The 21,659-nt window shown below is 40.0% G+C and overlaps 1 protein-coding gene across 1 annotated transcript in view; it reads left to right on the top strand.

Annotated features, from left to right (window-relative positions):
- gna13a (guanine nucleotide binding protein (G protein), alpha 13a) overlaps nucleotides 1-10,040 on the top strand; it is a 79,952-nt gene extending 69,912 nt beyond the window's left edge. Inside the window, exon 3 of the mRNA XM_085963686.1 lies at nucleotides 1,227-10,040. Within this exon, the coding sequence (XP_085819812.1) occupies nucleotides 1,227-1,799 (573 nt within the window). The 3' untranslated portion in view covers nucleotides 1,800-10,040. The remainder of the gene's footprint in view (nucleotides 1-1,226) is intronic.
- The last annotated feature ends 11,619 nt before the right edge of the window (nucleotides 10,041-21,659 follow it).

The raw sequence follows: 21,659 nt of genomic DNA on the forward strand, positions 1-21,659 counted from the left end.
CCAGCAGTTTTCCCATTGATAACTTTATTTTAATATTTTTCAAACCATGACGTGATATTGTCCACTAACTGGCACCCAGTTGTCATTTGACAGGCAATTTAAAAAAACTTCTATTTTGGCAGTATTTTCAATTGGATTCTAGATACCACTATTGCGTTTATAAAGCTAAGTCCTATTCCAGCGGCAGACTTTGTAGACCCACTATAAACAGGATTTGAGTATGAAGGTGATATGTATGAGGTGTGAATTACTGGTGTAAAAGCAGGGAGCCAGCTCATGGTCACCAATCTCCCAAAATCCAAAGTGAAACATCAGCATAAAAGCACCTGACACTGCTAGTTTGTGGGTGGGCAAAGAGACTGCTTAATCCATACGTATGATTACTTTTTATTGCTGACAGTTGTTATTGGCATTTCCTTTCTTGTCATGACGTAGGCCATTTCTAAATAAATGGGGAACTCCTTTTGGTTCTGATGAAACGATCTTTGTTTAGCCAACTGCTGTCACGGTGACCTTGAGTTCTGTTTTGCATACTTAATTACTCACTACGACATTTTATAAATAGTCGTCAAGGCTTCAAGTAAAACTAGTAACTAATTTACCATATTTTGGAAATAATGCTCGATATTTTTTTCAAATGGGAGGTCCAGATAAAAATAATACAAATAAAAGTTTTACCCTGTTGTACGTACCCCTCAAAAAAATTATGGGCATCAGCAGCTTTTGAAGTAGCTGTTAGCAGCCAGCTATTGGGTCTGATTCTGTGGGGCTGCTGTTAGCCTTGCTCAAGGGGGACAATAAAACTATGTATTTGTGATCTACTTCACCTTGCCATCGGGTTTCTTAATGAGGGTATAAGGTTTGGTGATTGAAATTTGGAGTTTGAAGAATGGCATGGTCAGACTAAAACGTGGGCTGTGCCTGCGATTCCATGTATAAAAATCTACTGACACCGGCTGCTTTTTAAAAAAAAAAAACCTGGTGCAGGAGCTGAAACTCACACCACGCAGGAAGCCTGAAAATTCCCAGCATTCTAAGGATTAAATAAGATTCGGTTTTATGATATATTTATGGGCATTTTCACTAAATAGGAGCTATGGGGTGTCATAAAATGAACTCTTTAATTTATCACTAAGTTGCATGCTTTTGTATAGTAATTAGTTAGATTCTGTCTAAAACTATGCCATCTGCACCCAGTATTAATTTAACTCTGTTTTCTTCTTTAGGAATATCTTCCAACACAACAGGACATTCTACTAGCACGAAGGCCCACTAAGGGAATTCACGAATACGACTTTGAAATAAAAAATGTGCCCTTCAAGATGGTGGACGTGGGTGGACAAAGGTCAGAGCGAAGGCGTTGGTTTGAGTGCTTTGATGGCGTAACTTCCATTCTCTTCCTGGTGTCATCAAGTGAATTTGACCAGGTGCTCATGGAGGACCGGCAGACGAATCGCCTGAGTGAGTCCCTAAACATCTTCGAGACGATAGTCAACAACAGGGTCTTTAGCAATGTCTCCATCATTCTTTTCCTTAATAAGACGGACTTGCTGGAGGAGAAGGTTAAAACTGTCAGCATCAGAGACTACTTTCCTCTATATGAAGGAAACCCCCATGAGCTCTCGGATGTCCAACAGTTCCTTGTGCAGTGCTTCCGCGACAAACGCCGAGACCAGCAGCACAAACCACTCTACCATCACTTCACCACCGCCATTAACACCGAAAACATTCGTCTGGTCTTCCGCGACGTCAAGGACACTATCCTCCATGACAACCTTAAACAGCTGATGCTCCAGTGACGACCAGTTACTTTGTTACTTTTAATTTCTGGCACTGACAGCAGCTTACACCAGAGTGGGATTAAGGTTACAGTTCCTTCAGAAACTTGAGGCAGCTGCTGTAAACTGCTCAACCAGATTAATGCCAAATTTATTTTCCAGACTTTGGCCTTGCAATTGCTTTTGCTCCCAGTTGGGTTTTACTGAGGGTATTCTAATCAAGTGTACACTTAGGCAACCCGACAAAGTTTACGATCTTGTTTCTTCGAAAATGAAGATATGTGAAAAATTGCCAGATAATGCAAAGCTGTGGTGTTCAATATGGGGATTGTGTCTAGTTAATATCTGTTCTCTCCCTCTTCCTACCCCCCCTCCCCCAAACAAAAAAAAAGGGCTATTACAAAGCAAAAGTAATTATTCATTCCAACAAAATGTTTTGAGTATTACTGAAACAGGTTAGCAACATCTTGGCCTTAAATATTCCCTTTGGAAGTGAAATTTGCTTTTGTCACATTCAAAGTGTTTTCAAAATCTTCTCAAAATTGCTTAAAAGTTTGCTATTTGGTTTACTACTGATAGGTGCAGTAGTCAAAGAGTGGTACATATATAACCTATTGAAATGTGAAGCAGTCACAATTTGTACAAGTTAGGATTGTTAATATTGGGTTTAGTATGTGAAACCTCTCCCTAATGGAAGTTTTACAGAACTAATACAGTATTTACATAACATTTGCAATGTTTACATAGTATTTTTATCGGAATTGTACATAAATGCCAAATTTCACAGAATTGCTTCATAATTGTATGGGCGTCTAGGGCCTAACCTAAAATTTACTCTTTTGATTGAATAATACAGGTACAACATGCCTTACTGACTGTCTGATCCTAACCTGTAGTAGTAAACCAATATTCTGTTTTATTATATCGTGCCCCTGCAAAATTACTAAAACATGACCTTAAAAAGTGTTCATCAGCAACTTTATGAAAGCATCCGATTTAAGCTAAACTTTTATTAAAGCGTGATTAACATCTGTGTATTTGACCTGTGGATCTCACCTCAGTAAAAGCACCATTAAACGAATATTGAGCAATGAGAGCTATTTTATAATTGAACCCATGAGCTCTTCAATGCAAATTGTAGCTGAATAATTTGTCTTGGTATTGAGGTATTTAATATTGCTCTATGCCTGAAATAACCCTGCTGTTTATTTTAAATAGTAATGACCTAATTCTTAGATTTGTGATGCAATCTGTGATTAATGCTGCCTTTTTTCAAAGAGGAGATGTGGAAAATTAGGTTTCACTTTCTAAAAACTGCAGCGTGCCAAAATACATTTTTTGCGATGCTGATCATGGATAAAATACTTGCTTTTTAAACAGTTGGATTTTTATAATTGGTTTTAAATACATCCTATTTGAATTCAGGGTTTAGAATTCACTAGTGTATCTGCAAACCCCTTTACAGTTGGTCAGTAATTGCTAACAGAAACCTTACTAAATCTAGCAATATACAATGTATAGTGCAGAAGCATTTTTTTTCATACTTTTGTTACAAGTTCGGGTTGTTAATAATGGGTTTAGTATGTGAAACCTTTAACTGTTAATTGTAGATTACAAAGAACCCGATCTGCACCACTGGTGGGATTTCTGCACTGCAGCATACATTAAAAAATTGTGCTGCTGTCATCTATTTTAGTGGTAATACCTTTGTTTAAACATTTACCTCAATTAATGTTGGGGCTGTCAGACTAGTAAATTCTAACCCTGGTGTACCTACAGTGCCACGTCTTTCTTTGACTACCTGACTTTGTTGAATAATAGGCTTGCCACACTTGTATAGTAATGTGTTGCTTAATGACCTCTCTGAATAGTTTTATAAATCTACAAATGTTTTTAAAATTTTCTTACATGCTGTGTTTAATGTTCGTTTCTCTACAAACTTGATAATGCGCAGTATATTTTCAACGTTACTGTGGCATTTGCAGATCTATGCAGTCAGTTCCGCCCAGGTTTTGTCTTTCAGTGGTTTTGGTCAAAGGTCAGTTCAGTGACTATAGGCCTCCAAACGGTCAGTTTGACAGGTCATTTCGAAGACTAGCCAAAACCTAGTTGTTGAATGGAAATTGAGAATTTGGAATAAAAACAGAAAATGCTGGAAATACTCAGCAGGTCAGGCAGCATCTGTGGCGAGAGAAACAAAGTTCATGTTTCAGGTCGATGACCGAATTCTGTTTCTCTCTCCACAGATGCTACCTGGCCTGCTGAGTATTTCCAGCATTTTCTGCTTTTATTTTAGATTCTAGCATCCGCAGTATTTTGCTTTTGTATTTGGAATTTGGAGTTAGTTGAGCCATTTGGCTGTCAGCTGTATGATGAGAACCAAAGAAAAAGCTTGCGGCTAATTTAGTGGACACCAGAACCAGAAGGAAGCCCCTAAGCAGGAGTCCCCTTTCTTGAAAAATAATTCTGTTGCAATTCAGGTTTCTGTTAACAAAGTTAATACACAAACTGGAGACAACATTTATTATTGGTCTGTTGAACTCTACCGCTGCTTCCAAGCCTTTATCAAGACAGAAGAAAGTAATTCAGTATTTACAGAATTTTATTAAATGTTTTGTTCATTAAAAAGCAATAGCTACTCATTTATGCCCTAAGAGACTGTGTGCATAAAGTATCTTGTGGTGAATGTAGTTTTTGAAGAAAATCATTTTGGCAAGAACTAGGACCTGGAGGAAATCTTTGCTGTATCTAACTACTTTAAAGTAGGTTGTTATAGCATAGTCTACAGAACTTCATATAATGTACTGTGACGCGCTAGACAATTGAGACTGGAGTAACTGTATGCAGAAATTTTATGCTGACAATGCAAGAGCCTTAATTTTCTACTGTAGCTACTACAGACCTGTGGGAGGAGACTGCAAACAGTAGTTTCTCATCTGACTGATCTTAAGACATCACAAAATAACCACATGCTCAAATCGACTATAAATTGTCAGTTGTGCCAAGAACCAAATACAGAAACCCTTAAATTGAACAGATAACAAATGCTGTAATACTGAATTATCTATAGCTTTTCTGAAGTAACTAGTATTATCCATGTTCTGATGTAATGCACATTCCTTTTTCTCTCCTTACCTTTTGAAGTGTTGGGTCGCACCTCTGATATTTAATCCAAATTGCCATTTTTCGTATGTGACCTGAAGAAATAGTAAACAGAACGAGGCCATTACAGCTGAGCTGGATCCTCTTCTCAGTGCCCCATGTACACTTATACCCCTGCTCTAAGTGTGCATTTGGACACTGAAGGGACAAGATCCAACTTGGCTGTATTTATAATGGTGTTTCTCTACCTTTCATTACCCTGGGATGCTGCTTTCAGTTGTAGCACCTTCCATTGTGATTGCCAACTTAGGATTGCTAACACCGTAGAAAAATAACTTTCCACACTGTTGCTAGCTATCGTTAAGGCCAGCAGCAACAAACCATTTTCACTAATTTGACCATTGAAAGTGTAATCATTTATTCATTTTTAGAGGCAGTGAAGGTGAGGTACTTGAATGTTCTTAAAATTCTCCTGACCTTTACCTGATGCAAAACATTTGAAGTTGAACTTGTTGGCATAAGTTTGTGAAAGCTGTTCCTTCTGAGCAGAATCAATCATTTGTACACTAAACCAAAGGGTATCTTCCTAGTGCCATTGTAGTATCATGTGTGACGCATTACATTGTTCTGCTGCTTGCTAGCTGTCATGCATAGCCATGTAAAAATTGCAAAAAGATTCCTCCAGCTCTGCACAAATAATTCGGCTGGCTGTTCAGCTTCAGACCCAAAAACTTTGTGCCCCTTCATTTTTGTAATGTGATCAAAATCGCAAGCAAGTGGCTCTGGTAAAGCTAATATGGTAGCAGTAACTGGTGCCAGTTGTACAATGGCTTGATTTATTGAATGGAATCATGACACTCTTCAACCTTTTCCTCTTCATTTTTAATTTGCAAACATGTAAGAGCCTCAACTAATGACATCTGACGTAATGCAGAAGTGGAGAAGCTTCCTGATGGGAATTTGTGTTTAATTTCCAAAAATGCGATTTACTTGCTTGTTAATTCTGTAAGATTTGAGAATTAAGATCAGGCAACACTTGCATACCAATTTTCATCTTCCATTCCTTTTTACACAAGGCCACCATTTTCTTTAATGAAGCCACTTGATTTAATCCTGCATCCTAGATTTCCAGAATAGATATGTTTAGTTCTACATTGTGGTGAAACTGGGTAGCAGCTGCTTCACTTGTTTGAAAATAGGAGTGCTTAGTATTGTAGATGTTTCATTTGTGTATTCATTTATATTAAAAAAAAGTTATAAAAGTTTTTTTTAAAGTCTGGTTAAAACAATCCTATGAGCCCTTTGATAAATTCTATTTGTATGTTTCTAAAATAAAAGCAACTTCTAGAGGCTGTCTCTAAATTCGTGTACCACTTCTTACACTAGCTCAGTTGATTTGATACTGGATTCATTCTTCGACCCAAATCAAAACTAGTAGTATTTAAACATTACATGCAAGTACTTACTGATCGTCAACAAGTGAGCAGCATTTATTTAATAGTTTTGCCAATTTTTAGGTTTATCTAGGTCTTGACTAGATGGCAACCTACTTTAAGTAACCATTTCCACGTAGAATTGGTTCCCTATCATTTTACACAAATCAAAAGACATTTTGTTTAGGAGTGGTGTCTATTATTTGGCTTATTTGTATAGGTTCCTGGTGTATTTGCATGCAATGATTAATGAAATGCACTTTTCCAGTAAACTTGAGAAGTTAAGAGAAGGGTTAGAAAATTAATGTTATAGTCTTAATATACCAGTACATTGCAATATATAAAACCCACAACAATCTTAAACATAAAAGCTATTTTCAGAAGACTGATCCTATTTACCAGGACTAGGTTAAATTTACACGGTCAGTTTCTTGCTGTGTAATATAGTGCTTATTCTTTTTACTTTATTCCTAGTTGAACTGTTGGTCTATTCTTTTCTATCTTCAGTGGTACAGTGTCAATGTATTAACTGCAGTATTGCGAAGTACTGTTCCCATTTTAATAAGCCAGCAGTAGCAAATTGACCTGTGTTTGCGTTTCAGTAATGTTTGGAAGGTTGTGTATACACAAACTGATGTCTACCAGTCTGTAATAAAGCACCTACAGAAATAAGTTCAGTAGACTTATGTATAGGTTGAGAATACCATCTCTAGGCACGTTACATTTATATTGCACTGGTTGCTATCAGTTATGTTAAAGTACAAAAAGGATTGAATTGTATAAACATTTATATATTTAAAAAAAGAATGAAAGCTGTCATTTTACATCTTTGTTGCTAAACACAAGTGTGATAAATTAAAACTTAAGTTTGTGGAATCTACAGCTAGTGACTACTGTAATATGGTTATTTCACAAAGCAATTATATTTTAAACAGTTATTTTGTCGAGCTATATCATAGCATCTCTACAGATAAGTAAAATCTGAGTTCAACCTTTGAGAAAAGTGACCTATCTTAAGAGCAATATCAGGTCATTAGGTTGTAGAATGATTATATAGAGGTTAGATTAGAAATCTTGCACGGACAAACCAAACTGACTTTCCTTAAGTAAAAGTTTGTTTAATTTCATGAGTCACAACGCAGATGAATGCAAAATGACTTCTATCCTTGAATTTACATACTGAATCCTATTGTGCATTAAAAGAGCAGACATGCCTATAAACTTAACTCTCACCCAAAAATGATTGAAAAACTGCCCTCCCCTCAGAAGTGTGCATGAAGTTCAAGTGTGAGCTATGCAAGTATCTGTTTAGCTTAAAAATGGAACTAGTTATTGGATGAGTTCATACATTCGAACTTCTCTGGAATGGAATTCTGGTCTACAAGTGGCATCAATTTGGGAAATCCAAGCTGGCAGCACACGCAAGTATGCTCGTATGCTTGTTTTCCATGTGACTTTTTCAAAGCAGGTTAATGTGTAAATTGCAGCTGTGCAACTGCAGAAACTTGTGCATACGCAGTGCTCAACTTGTGACTGTTGCTATATTTTATTCCACGGAGTGGTATTCTGTTACCCTGCAGAATTATTTTCCTGTGAAGGCACTGACTTTTGCAGAAGTACTATTTCATGGGTGCCAACAGCCTTCAGGTACCCTGCCTTACTGGTCACTCTTCATTTGTGAACATAAATACTGTTACAGACTATTCCATGGTGGCATCCTGGCTAAACCAGATAGTGTTCACAAGGGTGTTACTGGAGTGTGGTTCCAGGGTTGTGATCACTTTAGTTTGTAAAGTTCATACATTTACCCATAGAATCATGGATGTTTTAATACCTTAAATTAGCATTCTCTTTTTTTTTTCCTCCACGGAGATTGGTAAGAAAAGTAATTTTAAAAAAAATTAACCGAGAAAATTGTATTTAAAAAAAAAAAAAAAAAAAAATAGAACTTGATACTTAAAGGGCCTGGTGTTTAATCTCTGCCTCCATTTCCCCCCCACAATTGTATCTCCTCTCAAGGCACTGACATGCTGGGGTATGTTTTTCCGAATGTCGGAAGCCTTACTATCTTTGCTAAGTAGCCATTTTTCATCTGTTGATTTGGATAGGCTACTCAACCATGATGGTCTTGCAACTAAAACCCATTCCTATCATCACCAGATGTGCACTTTCCAGCAAAGGTCACTGGTTAGTAATCCGTAGCGATGCGGTGGATCATGGTTTTGTTTCTTCCATCTTTAGCCAATTATGATGTCCCCACCTGAGATCAGACACCTCCGCACAGACTGGGAATGAAACCTGGAACCTTTAGGTCTCTGATTTGGTGGTAAACCAGAAGGTGCCATTTTTCAGAAGACCAAATGGGAGGTTCCTCCATTCTTAATCAAATGTGTGTGTAAATGAGATGGCATAGATACCTAGAAGTATTCAATATATACAACTACGCCACGTGTAAGAAAAAGGTTTTATATTAAGACATCTGCTTGGTGTCTTGATTTTCTGTTAGTTGATAAAGTGGTATCTCTGAATTCTTGATTGTGTGTCAGGGTGGAAAATTAACAGTCTGTTGTTAGGAGATTCCTTACTGTGCAACCCAAAGGTTTAAAATAATTTGTATTGCCCCCTCATAATACCAAAAACTTCCTGAATTCTAAATACTTAACAGATAGCAGCCATATTTTGTATTCAAATATCTGAAAAAAAATTCACGTATCTACATTGACATAGGAGCGATTGAGACAAGTAGAGAAAGTTCAGTACACTTTTTGTTTTAGACCTACCTTAAAAGAAGAAAAACATTTATTTGCCTACAGCCCTCTCTAACTAGTTCTGAAATCCCATGTCTGCCAATTTTCCCAGTTATAAAAGCCTTAATTTCTAGTGTGTCTTGTACTTCATACTGACACCCATTAGTGTCTCTGATACACCATTAGTGCAGTATTCAGTTAACATTAGGTGTGAGTGAATTGGGGTTTAAATGCGATACATGATCTTGAAGATCAAGCAGTTACACCATTCTTTTCAGTTGACATTGCGACTTCTTTCCGTAGTGGTGCATGTTAGCAGTAAGGTACTGCTGGAAGAATTCATGTGCTTTCTGTACATTTTGGTGTGTGCCTATATGATCATATTGCTTAGTTTCTAAAAATTACTACATTTTAGAAACATGCACATTTTTATAAGCACGTGTACATTGTGCTCCATCAGTCTAGTTAAATTCTTGTCTATCCCTTGATTATTTCAGTGGCATTACTTGAATTGAAAATATTTCGAGCAACAAAATTGAATTTGTGGAAAATCTGCTTTCAGCACAGGGATTAGTTCAACAATCATGGTTAAAAAAGCAGCAAAACTGGTTAAACAGTGCTCTAGCTAAAAGTATAATTTTAACTGTTCATTTAAAAATATATAGTATCGTTGTATAGGAAAATGTGTTGTGGTTTTATATATGTATCTTCATGGATTTGGGGGGAAATGGACTGAATCTTTTACATTTTACTTTGTTGTATATTTTCTTTTGTTCAGAAATGGCAGTAAATTATTCAGATTGGAAAGCTGAGAGTAACTTTGCTTGTTTTGATTTAATGCTTTAGTTACTAATAGTGATGCTGTTCCCATTATACTGTATTTGTATATTGCTCTGTACATACAATGCAGAAAGTTTGTCTTTGCAACCATTAATGCCTTGTATAAATTTACTGACGTGTATTAAAAACATTTACAACTTCTGATTGGTCTGTCGTGACTGTTGTATGGGTGGATGTTGGATAAATGTCTCCGCATAAATCTAGGTCAGTTATAATGGTTGGATGTGCAAAGTTGTAGAGAAGGGTGTCCATATATTAGTTAATCATGATTTCCAATAGTAACTATGTTGAGTTTGAAAGGCGAGCATCAGTCCTAATCCTGATTTGAGCTTTTCCATTGCATCAATAGGAGTTTCTCCTGGATTGCTAACTAAAGAGTCACAAGTGAGAAAGACCATTTGGTCCATTTTTCATACATCCAGAAAGATTTCCATTGCAGCATCCAGTTGTTTAAATGATTCTAAGGTGTTCACCTCCACTACTTTATCCTGGAGGCCATTCCATATATTAATCATTCTTTGTAAAGAAGAACTTGCTGACATCGGTTTTAAATTTGCCTTTACTAGTTTGAATCTCTGTTCATTTGTCCTACTCTCAATTTAGTTTAAAGTAATTTTCTGAATTTACTTTTTTCATACCATTAAGTATCTTGGTAAACCTCACAATATGATCACCTCTCTGATGCTTTCCCTAGCAAGGCTGAAAAGCCCAAGAATCTCCTATATTTCATCATAATTTGGAGTTTTGATGCTGGGGCTCAGCCTTGCAGCTCTCTGCACTGGCTGCAGTGTGAATAATTCCCTTGTATCTCGGTGACCAGAACTAGACACTCTACTCAATGTGTGATCTGACCAGAGAACTGTATAGTTTGATCACATCTTCTCTTGACTTCTACGCTGATTTGGCTACATTGTTCAGAATTTTACTGCATTTGTTGATTGCTGAAAAAATTCAAGTATCTACGTTGACATAGGAGCGATTGAGACAAGTAGAGAAAGTTCAGTACATGTTTTTTAGACCTACCTTAAAAGAAGAAAAACATGTATTTGCCTCTACATTAGTTCAACATGTGTCGAGTCTACAAAGACTCAGGTTCATTAAGCTTCATCCTTGGCTTCTCAACACCATTCATGGAGTGTACTACCTATTTTGCTTCCTATGTTGGAGATCTTGTCTAAATAAAGTTTAATCTGCCATTGTTCTACTCACTTTACATATTTTGTCCAACTCATTTTGTAATTTCTGAATGGTATCCTCCAATTCCACTACCTTTCCTAGTTTGGCATCATCTACAAATTTAACCAATTTACATTGAGTTTCTAAATCCAAGTCATCATTGATATAAATTAGAAACAGTCACGGCCTCAGCACCTGTGGAATGTGTTCAGTGCCTTCCCACCCCACCTGATATACTCCCCTAACAAGTACCCAATGTTTTCTACTCTTCGGCCAGTTTCTCCTCCCAAGATTTACTCTGGATCCCAGCTTAATTAATGGACTTTGCTATGGAACTTTGTCAGATGGCTTTTGGAAGTGTAGGTACACCACATTGTAGGGATTTCCATTGTCCACTTGGATTGTCACTTCCTCAAAGTGGTTGGTCAGGCAGAATATTTGCCTTCTGAATCTATGTTGACTGCTGTTTATTAGATTATTTTTGTATAGAAATTCCTCGGGCTTAATCCTGACGGACGGAGTCCGTTCATTTATGCAGAAGTGAAGATTCATGGGTTTGTAGTTGCCCACGTCTTTTTTTTGTCATCCTTTTTGAAAATGTTAGACTGTTTCCAATCTGTTACCTTCTCACTGATTCCCTCATAATGATTGTTAGCACTTCACAATTCTCCCTAGTCTCTCAACATTGAGGTAAATACCACCTATCCATAGCAATTGATTCAAGTCCTTTTTAGGTTGTCTAGAACTCCCATCTTATTTATCACATTACCTCTTGAGGACAAGATCAGACTCTGCTCTGATGTCACCCATGATTGTCTAGCCTGCCAACTTTCACTGTCTAGCTCACACATTAAAGAATGGACCCTTTGCCAAGGCAGTAGAGAATTGCTGACAGCTGTGGCACAGTATTCTCTCACAAACAACCACCCACAAGAGAGCAAAGAAAATTGGGAGTGAGCGCAGGTTACGATGAGAATCCAAGCTTTGTACCTAGAGGAATTAAGCTATACTATTTCTGCAGCCTCAACATCCTGCAAAGGAAGTCACAGAGCTCTTTTACTGCCCCCTCAACAAAATTTGCAGCTGTAGACAAACCATAAAAGATGCCAATAGTCTTGAAACAGAGGACGAGTACAAGATAGTTGATGAGTGAATCTTTCTCCAAGTATTCACAAGTGAAGCCATGAGCATCATTCCCTCCCCAGAGATAACCTTGGCAAAATCAGTGGTTGATACGAATGCAACAGCACATAGTATTCTACAATAGTCTTTTTTATTATGGATTCCTATTCCTGATCATTATCCGATGATCATTGCTGGGAGTGATTGAACAGAGATTTGGGGCAAAGGTAGGTTTGTGCTTAGCTCTTCCTCTTGGTCAAATAACCTTGATGCTTTGTGTCAAGGCTGTTTGCCTAAGAATGTATTTTGGATTATTTAATTGATGTTTTCTAGATTATGAAGGGATTTGACCAAGCTGGTCCAGGCAAATTGTTCATTATGCCAAAGACTTCAACTATCGGGACACAAGTTTAAAAATTAGAAAGTTAAGAGTAAGAGGAGAATTCAAGCAGAATCTTTCTCCATCAAGGGTAACAGTCTTGTGGAATAATTTACTAGGGAAGTGAATAGTATAAATGGGTCCTATATGCAATTAGATACATTTTTGAGGAAAGTAGTGGTAGAGGAAATGCTGGGTCAGTGAGATCTATTAAAAAGGGATGGGTCTGCTAGCAGTTTATGTTCCTAAATATCCTTGAGTTCTCGTACATAACGTTGAAGCCATTGTAACTGATGCCAATTGAAAAGTAATGTTTGAAGAAACTCATATCAGCAAGAGGCTTCCTGGGTCAAGTAATTGGGCTATTGACTCTCGAGCAGAAAATAGGAAGCTTAAGTTCCATGTCTCCCTTTGCCCGTCAAAAGAACGTTATGGCAGTATTCACCTGAATTGCTACTTGAAAAAAATTACTGAAGAGCTTCCAGCTCCTGTGAAACTTATTCCAAGCATGAATCACTACTTTCAGGAGAGGAGAGAATTGGGGAGAGACAAAAGACAGTAATTATAGAAAAGGCTACAGCTTTGAATATTTTGCCCTTCCTGAGTTAAAACAATAAGGATGAAGAGCATCTGTAATAAGAGATTTCAATGCTTGAATCTTGTAGACCTGCTAAACCAAAAAAGATGTATTTTAATAATGCTGCAATGTCAAACTGTCATTCCATTCTTTGATGAATCTCATCTGTCTCCACAGGTCTAGTACTGCGCCATACAGACCAAGAAGGTGCCAGATTCAATCCCTGGGCTCTGATGAATTAATGTCAGCTGGTACACAAGTGGGGGGAGTAAAATTGCCCTTTGTGACCTGAAAGCTAAGGAGGAAAAAAATCCCCTGATCACTAGCTCCTCCTGGAGAGTATATAATACACAGGGATGTTTGGTTAGAATCCTTGAGTGCAAAATAGCACTCCACAGTTTTAAAAAAAACTGCCACTAATTGCACATGAAGAATGGCCACTTGAGTAAGATACCCAGAGGGCTGACAGTATCTCATAGAGTCATAGAGTTTTACAGCACAGAAAGAGGCCCTTCGGCCCATCGTGTCTGCGCCGCCCATCCATCCCTGTCCAGTCTAATCCCATTTTCCAGCATTTGGTCCATAGCCTTGTATGCAATGGCATTTCAAGTGCTCATCCAAATGCTTCTTGAATGTTGTGAGGGTTCCTGCCTCTACCACCCTTTTAGGCATTGAGTTCCACATTCCAACCACCCTCTGGGTGAAAAAGTTCCTCCTCAAATCCCCTCTAAATCTCCTGCCCCTTACCCTGAATCTATGCCCCCTTGTTATTGACCCCCCTACTAAGGGGAAAAGTGATACCATAACCCAGCATAAGAATATAGAAGTGCTCTGTTTGACAAAGAAAGCAATTACTGGTGTAAAAAGTTACAATTTTTATAAAAAATATTAAAACAGACATTACATTTACTGATTCTGACACAATCTATTAAATGGCCACAAATCATCATGCCATCGACTACATGTCTTTTTAAAAGTAGGCCTTAAAATATTTTGTTCAGATAGTAATCTTAAAGTTCTTAAAGTTCACTGAAAAATAAAATTAACCTAAAAATATGTTTATAATCCAGCAAAAGTTAACTGGTTGGCAGGTCAAAGAAAAGTTAGCGGTAGTTGTATAATTAAAAGGTTAAATGTGTATCACAGGATGCTGCTGTTCTTTCTAAAATCAAAATACTTAAAGATTTTAGTCGATGCAACACTTGACCCACATAAAACCAAGCCAAAAAAGAGATTAAGTGCTGATGTCAAAGCTAGTCTGATTTGTCAATCTTTCCCAGTAGCTTCCTCTCTGCAAGCCACATTTCAGAGACTCAGATGGGTTCCAGAGGAAATGCTGAAACCATCTGACGTAAGATTGATTTGATTCTGGCTGACGTAATGTTTAAAAATAAAACAAACAAGCTCTGGCAAATTACCCATTCACACACAAACACCCACAGATTTTCGTGTCATTCTGGTAGTGACTTTAATGTAGATCCGCTTGTTACAGACACCAATTCAGAATCATGCAAAGTAGCATTACAAAAAGATGACGGCTGTAACTCAGCTTCTAGCCGATTCTTGACAAAGGCATATGATAAATAATGTTGAACTCGAGTCAGCAATTGCACTTGAAACAAGATTTCAGTTTACTGCACACAAGAAAAATCAGTTTACAATTTCAATCAAGTGTGGTTGAATATTGTTTTACGTTGCTGGGTCCTAGAACACCTGTTTACTGTAGTTGGTTCTGTTTGATGGGGTGCTACTGGTACCTTAAACCAAATCATTTTTGTTAACATTTAAATTTGTTCTTTCAGACCTTGTTACCATTGACATCTTGCACCATATTTTCACAGTTTTTTTTTAAGCTTACAAAGGTGAGAATTGAAACCCAGAGAAGACTTGATAAACTCCCATCAAGCAAATCTTTGATGAACAATATTGATTATCACCATTCTAATACAGGTACATGAATTCCCAACCCAACAATGATACCAAGCATTATATTTCTCAAATGAGGCTCCAAGTGAGCCAATCAGTACTATAGCCTTTTTCTGTCATAAACCAAAAATGATGTGCCAATGCTAATATGTGTGCTAGTAGTAAGTTGTAACTATTACTTGAAGAAAGTCGCCATTAGTTTGGGAAGATTTAATTAATTATTTATTACAACAACTTTTATACGGTCCTTTTAACATAGAAACATTCCAGGGTACTTCATCAAAGGGGAGTCAGGAAATGGACAATTTAAGAGTTAGGAGAGGTGACTGAAGACAAGGATGAGGATTATGAATCAATGAATTGGGGCTGGAAAGCCATTGGAGGTCAGTGAGGACAGGGGTGATTGATGAGCAGTGCTACTATTAAAATAATAAATATATTCAGATTGGACTCTGATCCACTCAATCTAGATCGCGGGAATCGCGGAGCGGCGGCAGTACAAAAGGCCCCAGGAGACCAGGTAGGCCTCGGAGCATCAGCGGGCGAAATCTCGGTGGGAATCACGGGGCGGCGGCAGTACAAAAGGCTCCAAGAGACCAGGTAGGCCTCGGAGCATCAGCGGGCGAAATCTCGGTGGGAATCGCGGAGCGGCGGCAGTACAAAAGGCCCCAGGAGACCAGGTAGGCCTCGGAGCATCAGCGGGCGAAATCTCGGTGGGAATCACGGGGCGGCGACAGTACAAAAGGCCCCAGGAGACCAGGTAGGCCTCGGAGCATCAGCGGGCGAAATCTCGGTGGGAATCGCGGAGCGGCGGCAGTACAAAAGGCTCCAAGAGACCAGGTAGGCCTCGGAGCGTCAGCGGGCGAAATCTCGGTGGGAATCACGGAGCGGCGGCAGTACAAAAGGCTCCAAGAGACCAGGTAGGCCTCGGAGCATCAGCGGGTGAAATCTCGGTGGGAATCGCGGAGCGGCGGCAGTACAAAAGGCCCCAGGAGACCAGGTAGGCCTCGGAGCGTTCCAATCTCCAATCTCAGACGGAAAGAAGTAAAAAGTAATCGAAGTGTGACGTCACCAGAAAGCAGGTAAGTGATTGGTTGGTGAGTATTTCTCTCTATAAACTTTAACTCTGTGGTTTATAGTTTCTAAAGTCTCTGTGGTGTAGCGAGGACTGTTTATAAACCAGGGCCCTTAAATATACTATTTAACGGTAGTGTAATTGGTGGGATTGATTTGATTTAATTTAATTGCAATTAATTAAAGGGTAAGTCATGGCACGACAGCCCAGCCCCGTTGTATGCTCCTCCTGCGCTATGTGGGAACTCAGGGACACTTCCTGTGTCCCTGACAACTATGTGTGCAGGAAGTGTGTCCAGCTGCAGCTACTGGCAGACAGCATTGCGGCACTGGAGCTGCGATTGGATTCATACTGGACCATTCGCAAGGCTGAGGAGGTCGTGAATAGCACATTTGATCAGTTGGTCACACCACAGGCAAAGGTTGGACAGGCAGAAAGGGAATGGGTGACCAACAGACAGAGTACTAGGCATAGGCAGGTAGTGCAGGGGTCCCCTGTTGACATCCCCCTCTCAAACAGATAGATACACCATAAGAACATAACAAGAAATAGGAGCAGGAGTAGGCCAATCGGCCCCTCGAGCCTGCTCCGCCATTCAATAAGATCATGGCTGATCTGATCCTAACCGCCAATCCACTATCACAGAACCATCTCCTGAATCTAACAGAATTAGACACACGAAATAGGAGCAGGATCAGGCTACACGGCCCCTGGGCCCGCTCCGCTACCCACAGGGCCATGACCGATCCGAACCTAGACTCATGTCCAAATTCCTGCCCGCTCCCCGTAACCTTTAATTCCCTTTACTTCTAGGAAACTGTCTATTTCTGTTTTAAATTTATGTAATGTAGCTTCTACAGCTTTTTGGGGCAGCATATTCCATGGACCTACCACCCTCTGAGTGAAGTAGTTCCTCCTCATCTCAGTTTTGAAAGAGCAGCCCCTTATCCTAAGACTATGCCCCCTAGTTCTAGTTTCACCCATCATCGGGAACATCTTCCCCACATCCACCCGATCCAACCCCTTCACAATCTTATATGTTTCAATAAGATCGCCTCTCATTCTTCTGAACTCCAATGAGTAGAGTCCCAATCTACTCAACCTCTCATATGTCCACCCCCTCATCCCCGGGATTAACCGAGTGAACCTCCTTTGTACTGACTCGAGAGCAAGTATGTCTTTTCTTAAGTATGGACACCAAAACTTTGAGTACTATTGGGGGGGATGGCTTACCAGAGGAAGGCAACAGCAGCCAACTTCCTGGCTCTGCTGCACAAGATGGGAGGAAAAAGAGGGGGAGAGCTATAGTAATAGGGGATCCTATTGTAAGGGGAACAGATAGGCGTTTCTGCGGCCGCAAACGAGACTCCAGGATGGTGTGTTGCCTCCCTGGTGCAAGGGTCAAGGATGTCTGAGCGGCTGCAGAACATCTTGGAAGGGGAGGGTGAACAGCCAGTTGTCGTGGTACATATAGGTACCAACGATATTGGTAAAAAGCGGGATGAGGTCCTAAAAGCAGAATATAGGGAGTTAGGAAGTAAATTTTAAAATAGGACCTCAAAGGTAGTAATCTCAGGATTGCTACCAGTGCCACGTGCTAGTCAGAGTAGAAATAGAAGGACATTTCAGCTGAATACGTGGCTAGAGGAATGGTGCAAGGGGGATGGATTCAAATTCCTGGGACATTGGAGCCGGTTCTGGGGGAGGTGGGACCAGTTCAAACCGGACGGTTTGCACCTGGGCAGGGCCGGGACCGATGTCCTAGGGGGAGTGTTTGCTAGTGCTCTGGGGGAGGGTTTAAACTAAAATGGCAGGGGGTTGGGAACCTGAGCAATGGGAAAGAGGAAAGGGAAACAAGGATTAAAGCAAAAGATAGGAAGGAGAAAAACAAAAGTGGCAGTCAGAGAAATCAACGGTTTAAATCAAACATGGCCACAGTAAATAATTCTAATAGGTGTAAGAGTGTTAAAAAAACAAGCCTGAAGGCTTTGTGTCTTAATGTGAGGAGCATTCGTAATAAGGTGGATGAATTAGCTGCGCAAATAGAGGTAAACGAATATGATTTGATTGGGATTACGGAAACATGGCTCCAGGGTGGCCAAGGCTGGGAACTCAACATCCAGGGGTATTCAGTATTCAGGAAAGATAGGCAAAAAGGAAAGGGAGGTGGGATAGCATTGCTGGTTAAAGAAGGGATTAACACAATTGTAAGGAAGGATATTAGCTCTGATGATGTAGAATCTGTATGGGTAGAACTGAGAAATGCCAAGGGGCAGAAAACGTTAGTGGGAGTGGTATATAGACCTCCAAATAGCAATGCAGAAGTTGGGGACGGCATTAAAAGGGAAATGAGAGAAGCGTGCAATAAGGGCACAGCAGTCATCATGGGTGACTTTAATCTACATGTAGATTGGGCTAACCAAATTAGTAACAATATTGTGGAGGAGGAATTCCTGGAGTGTTTAAGGGATGGTTTCCTGGACCAATATGTCGAGGAACCAACCAGAGATCAGGCCATCTTAGACTGGGTATTATGTAACGAGAAAGGATTAATTAGCAATCTTGTTGTACGAGGCCCCTTGGGTCGGAGCGATCATGATATGATCGAATTCTTCATTAAGATGGAGAATGAAGTAGTTGACTCAGAGACTAGGGTCCTGAATTTAAATAAAGGAAACTACGATGGTCTGAGGAGCGAGTTGGGTAGGATTGATTGGGGAATGGCACTCAAAGGGTTGACGGTGGATAGGCAATGGCAAACATTCAAAGACCGCATGGATGAACTACAGAATTTGTTCATCCCAGTTTGGCATAAAAATAAAACAAAAATGGTGACTCAACCGTGGCTAACGAGGAAAATTAGGGATAGCATAAGATCCAAGGAGAGGACATATAAATTGGCCAGAAAAAGCAGCAAACCTGAGGATTGGGAGCAGTTTAGGATTCAACAAAGGAGGACAAAGGGATTAATTAAGAAAGGGAAAATAGAATATGAGAGTAAGCTAGCACGGAACATAAAATCTGAGTGTAAAAGTTTTTATAGATATGTGAAGAGAAAAAGATTGGTGAAGTCAAGCGTAGGTCCTTTGCCGTCAGAATCAGGGGAATTTATAATGGGGAACAAAGAAATGGCAGACCAATTAAATACATATTTTGGTTCTGTCTTCACAAAGGAGGACACAAATAACCTCCCAGAGATGTCGGGGAACATAGGGTCTGATGAAAGGGAGGAACTGAAAGAAATCAGTATTTGTAGGGAAATGGTGTTAGGAAAATTGATGGGATTGAAGGCCGATAAATCCCCAGGGCCTGATAATCTACATCCTAGGGTACTTAAGGAAGTGGCCCTAGAAATAGTTGATGCTTTGCTGATCATCTTCCAGCATTCGATGGAATCTGGAACAGTACCCATGGATTGGAGGGTAACTAATGTTACCCCACTATTCAAAAAAGGTGGTAGAGAGAAAATGGGGAATTACAGACCGGTAAGTCTGACATCGGTTGTGGGGAAAATGCTAGAGTCCATTATAAAAGATGTAATAGCAGAGCACTTGGAAAACAGTGACAGGATCGGACAAAGTCAACATGGATTTACAAAAGGTAAATCGTGCTTGACTAATCTGCTGGAATTTTTTGAGGATGTAACTGGTAAAATAGATAAGGGAGAACCAGTGGATGTGGTGTATTTGGACTTTCAGAAGGCTTTTGATAAGGTCCCGCATAAGAGATTAGCGTGTAAAGTTAAGGCACATGGGATTGGGGGCAAGGTATTGACTTGGATAGAGAACTGGTTGGCAGACAGAAAGCAAAGAGTTGGAATAAATAGGTCTTTTTCCGAGTGGCAAGCAGTGACTAGTGGGGTACCGCAGGGATCAGTCCTTGGGCCCCAGCTATTCACAATATATATTAATGATCTAGACAAGGCAACTAGATGTAATATCTCCAAATTTGCAGATGACACAAAGCTGGGTGGGCGTGTGTGCTGTGCGGAAGATGCCGAGAAACTCCAGGATGATTTGGACAGGTTGGGTGATTGGGCAAAAGCATTGCAGATGCAATATAACGTGGATAAATGCGAGGTTATCCACTTTGGTGGTAAAAACAGGAAGGCAGATTATTATCTGAATGGCAATAGATTGGGAGAAGGGGAAGTGCAACGAGACCTGGGTGTCCTTGTGCACCAGTCGCTGAAAGTAAGCATGCAGGTGCAGCAGGCGGTTAAGAAGGCAAATGGCATGTTAGAACATAAGAAATAGGAGCAGGAGTAGGCCAATCGGCCCCTCGAGCCTGCTCCGCCATTCAATAAGATCATGGCTGATCTGATCCTAACCGCCAATCCACTATCACAGAACCATCTCCTGAATCTAACAGAATTAGACACACGAAATAGGAGCAGGATCAGGCTACACGGCCCCTGGGCCCGCTCCGCTACCCACAGGGCCATGACCGATCCGAACCTAGACTCATGTCCAAATTCCTGCCCGCTCCCCGTAACCCTTAATTCCCTTTACTTCTAGGAAACTGTCTATTTCTGTTTTAAATTTATGTAATGATGTAGCTTCTACAGCTTTTTGAGGCAGCATATTCCATGGACCTACCACCCTCTGAGTGAAGTAGTTCCTCCTCATCTCAGTTTTGAAAGAGCAGCCCCTTATCCTAAGACTATGCCCCCTAGTTCTAGTTTCACCCATCATCGGGAATATCTTCCCCGCATCCACCCGATCCAACCCCTTCACAATCTTATATGTTTCAATAAGATCGCCTCTCATTCTTCTGAACTCCAATGAGTAGAGTCCCAATCTACTCAACCTCTCCTCATATGTCCATCCCCTCATCCCCGGGATTAACCGAGTGAACCTTCTTTGTACTGACTCGAGAGCAAGTATGTCCTTTCTTAAGTGTGGACACCAAAACTGTACGCAGTATTCCAGGTGCGGTCTCACCAATACCTTGTACAACTGAAGCAATACCTCCCTATTTTTATATTCTATCCCCCTAGCAATGAAAGCCAACATTCATTGGCCGCCTTAATCACTTGCTGCTCCTGCATACTAACCTTTTGAGTTTCGTGCACCAGGACCCCCAGATCCCTTTGTACTTCAGTACTTTCAAGTTTCTTGCCATTAAGATAATAACTTGCTCTACGATTTTTCCTGCCAAAGTGCATAACCTCACACTTTCCAGTATTGTATTCCATCTGCCAAATCTCTGCCCACTTACTTAGCCTGTCGATGTCCCCTTGCAGGTTTTTTATGTCCTCCTCACTCACTACTTTCCCTCCCATCTTAGTATCATCTGCAAACTTTGATATGTTACACTCGGTCCCCTCCTCCAAATCGTTAATATAGATTGTAAAGAGTTGGGGACCCAGCACTGACCCCTGCGGAACACCACTAGTTACTGATTGCCAGTCTGAGAATGAACCATTTATCCCAACTCTCTGCCTTCTGTTAGATAGCCAATCCTCTATCCATGCCAGAATATTACCCCCAATCCTGTGATTT

The sequence above is a fragment of the Somniosus microcephalus genome, chromosome 21, assembly GCF_052327205.1.
Source record: "Somniosus microcephalus isolate GS21.2 chromosome 21, FLI_Smic_1.0, whole genome shotgun sequence".
NCBI classification, from domain to species: Eukaryota; Metazoa; Chordata; class Chondrichthyes; order Squaliformes; family Somniosidae; genus Somniosus; species Somniosus microcephalus.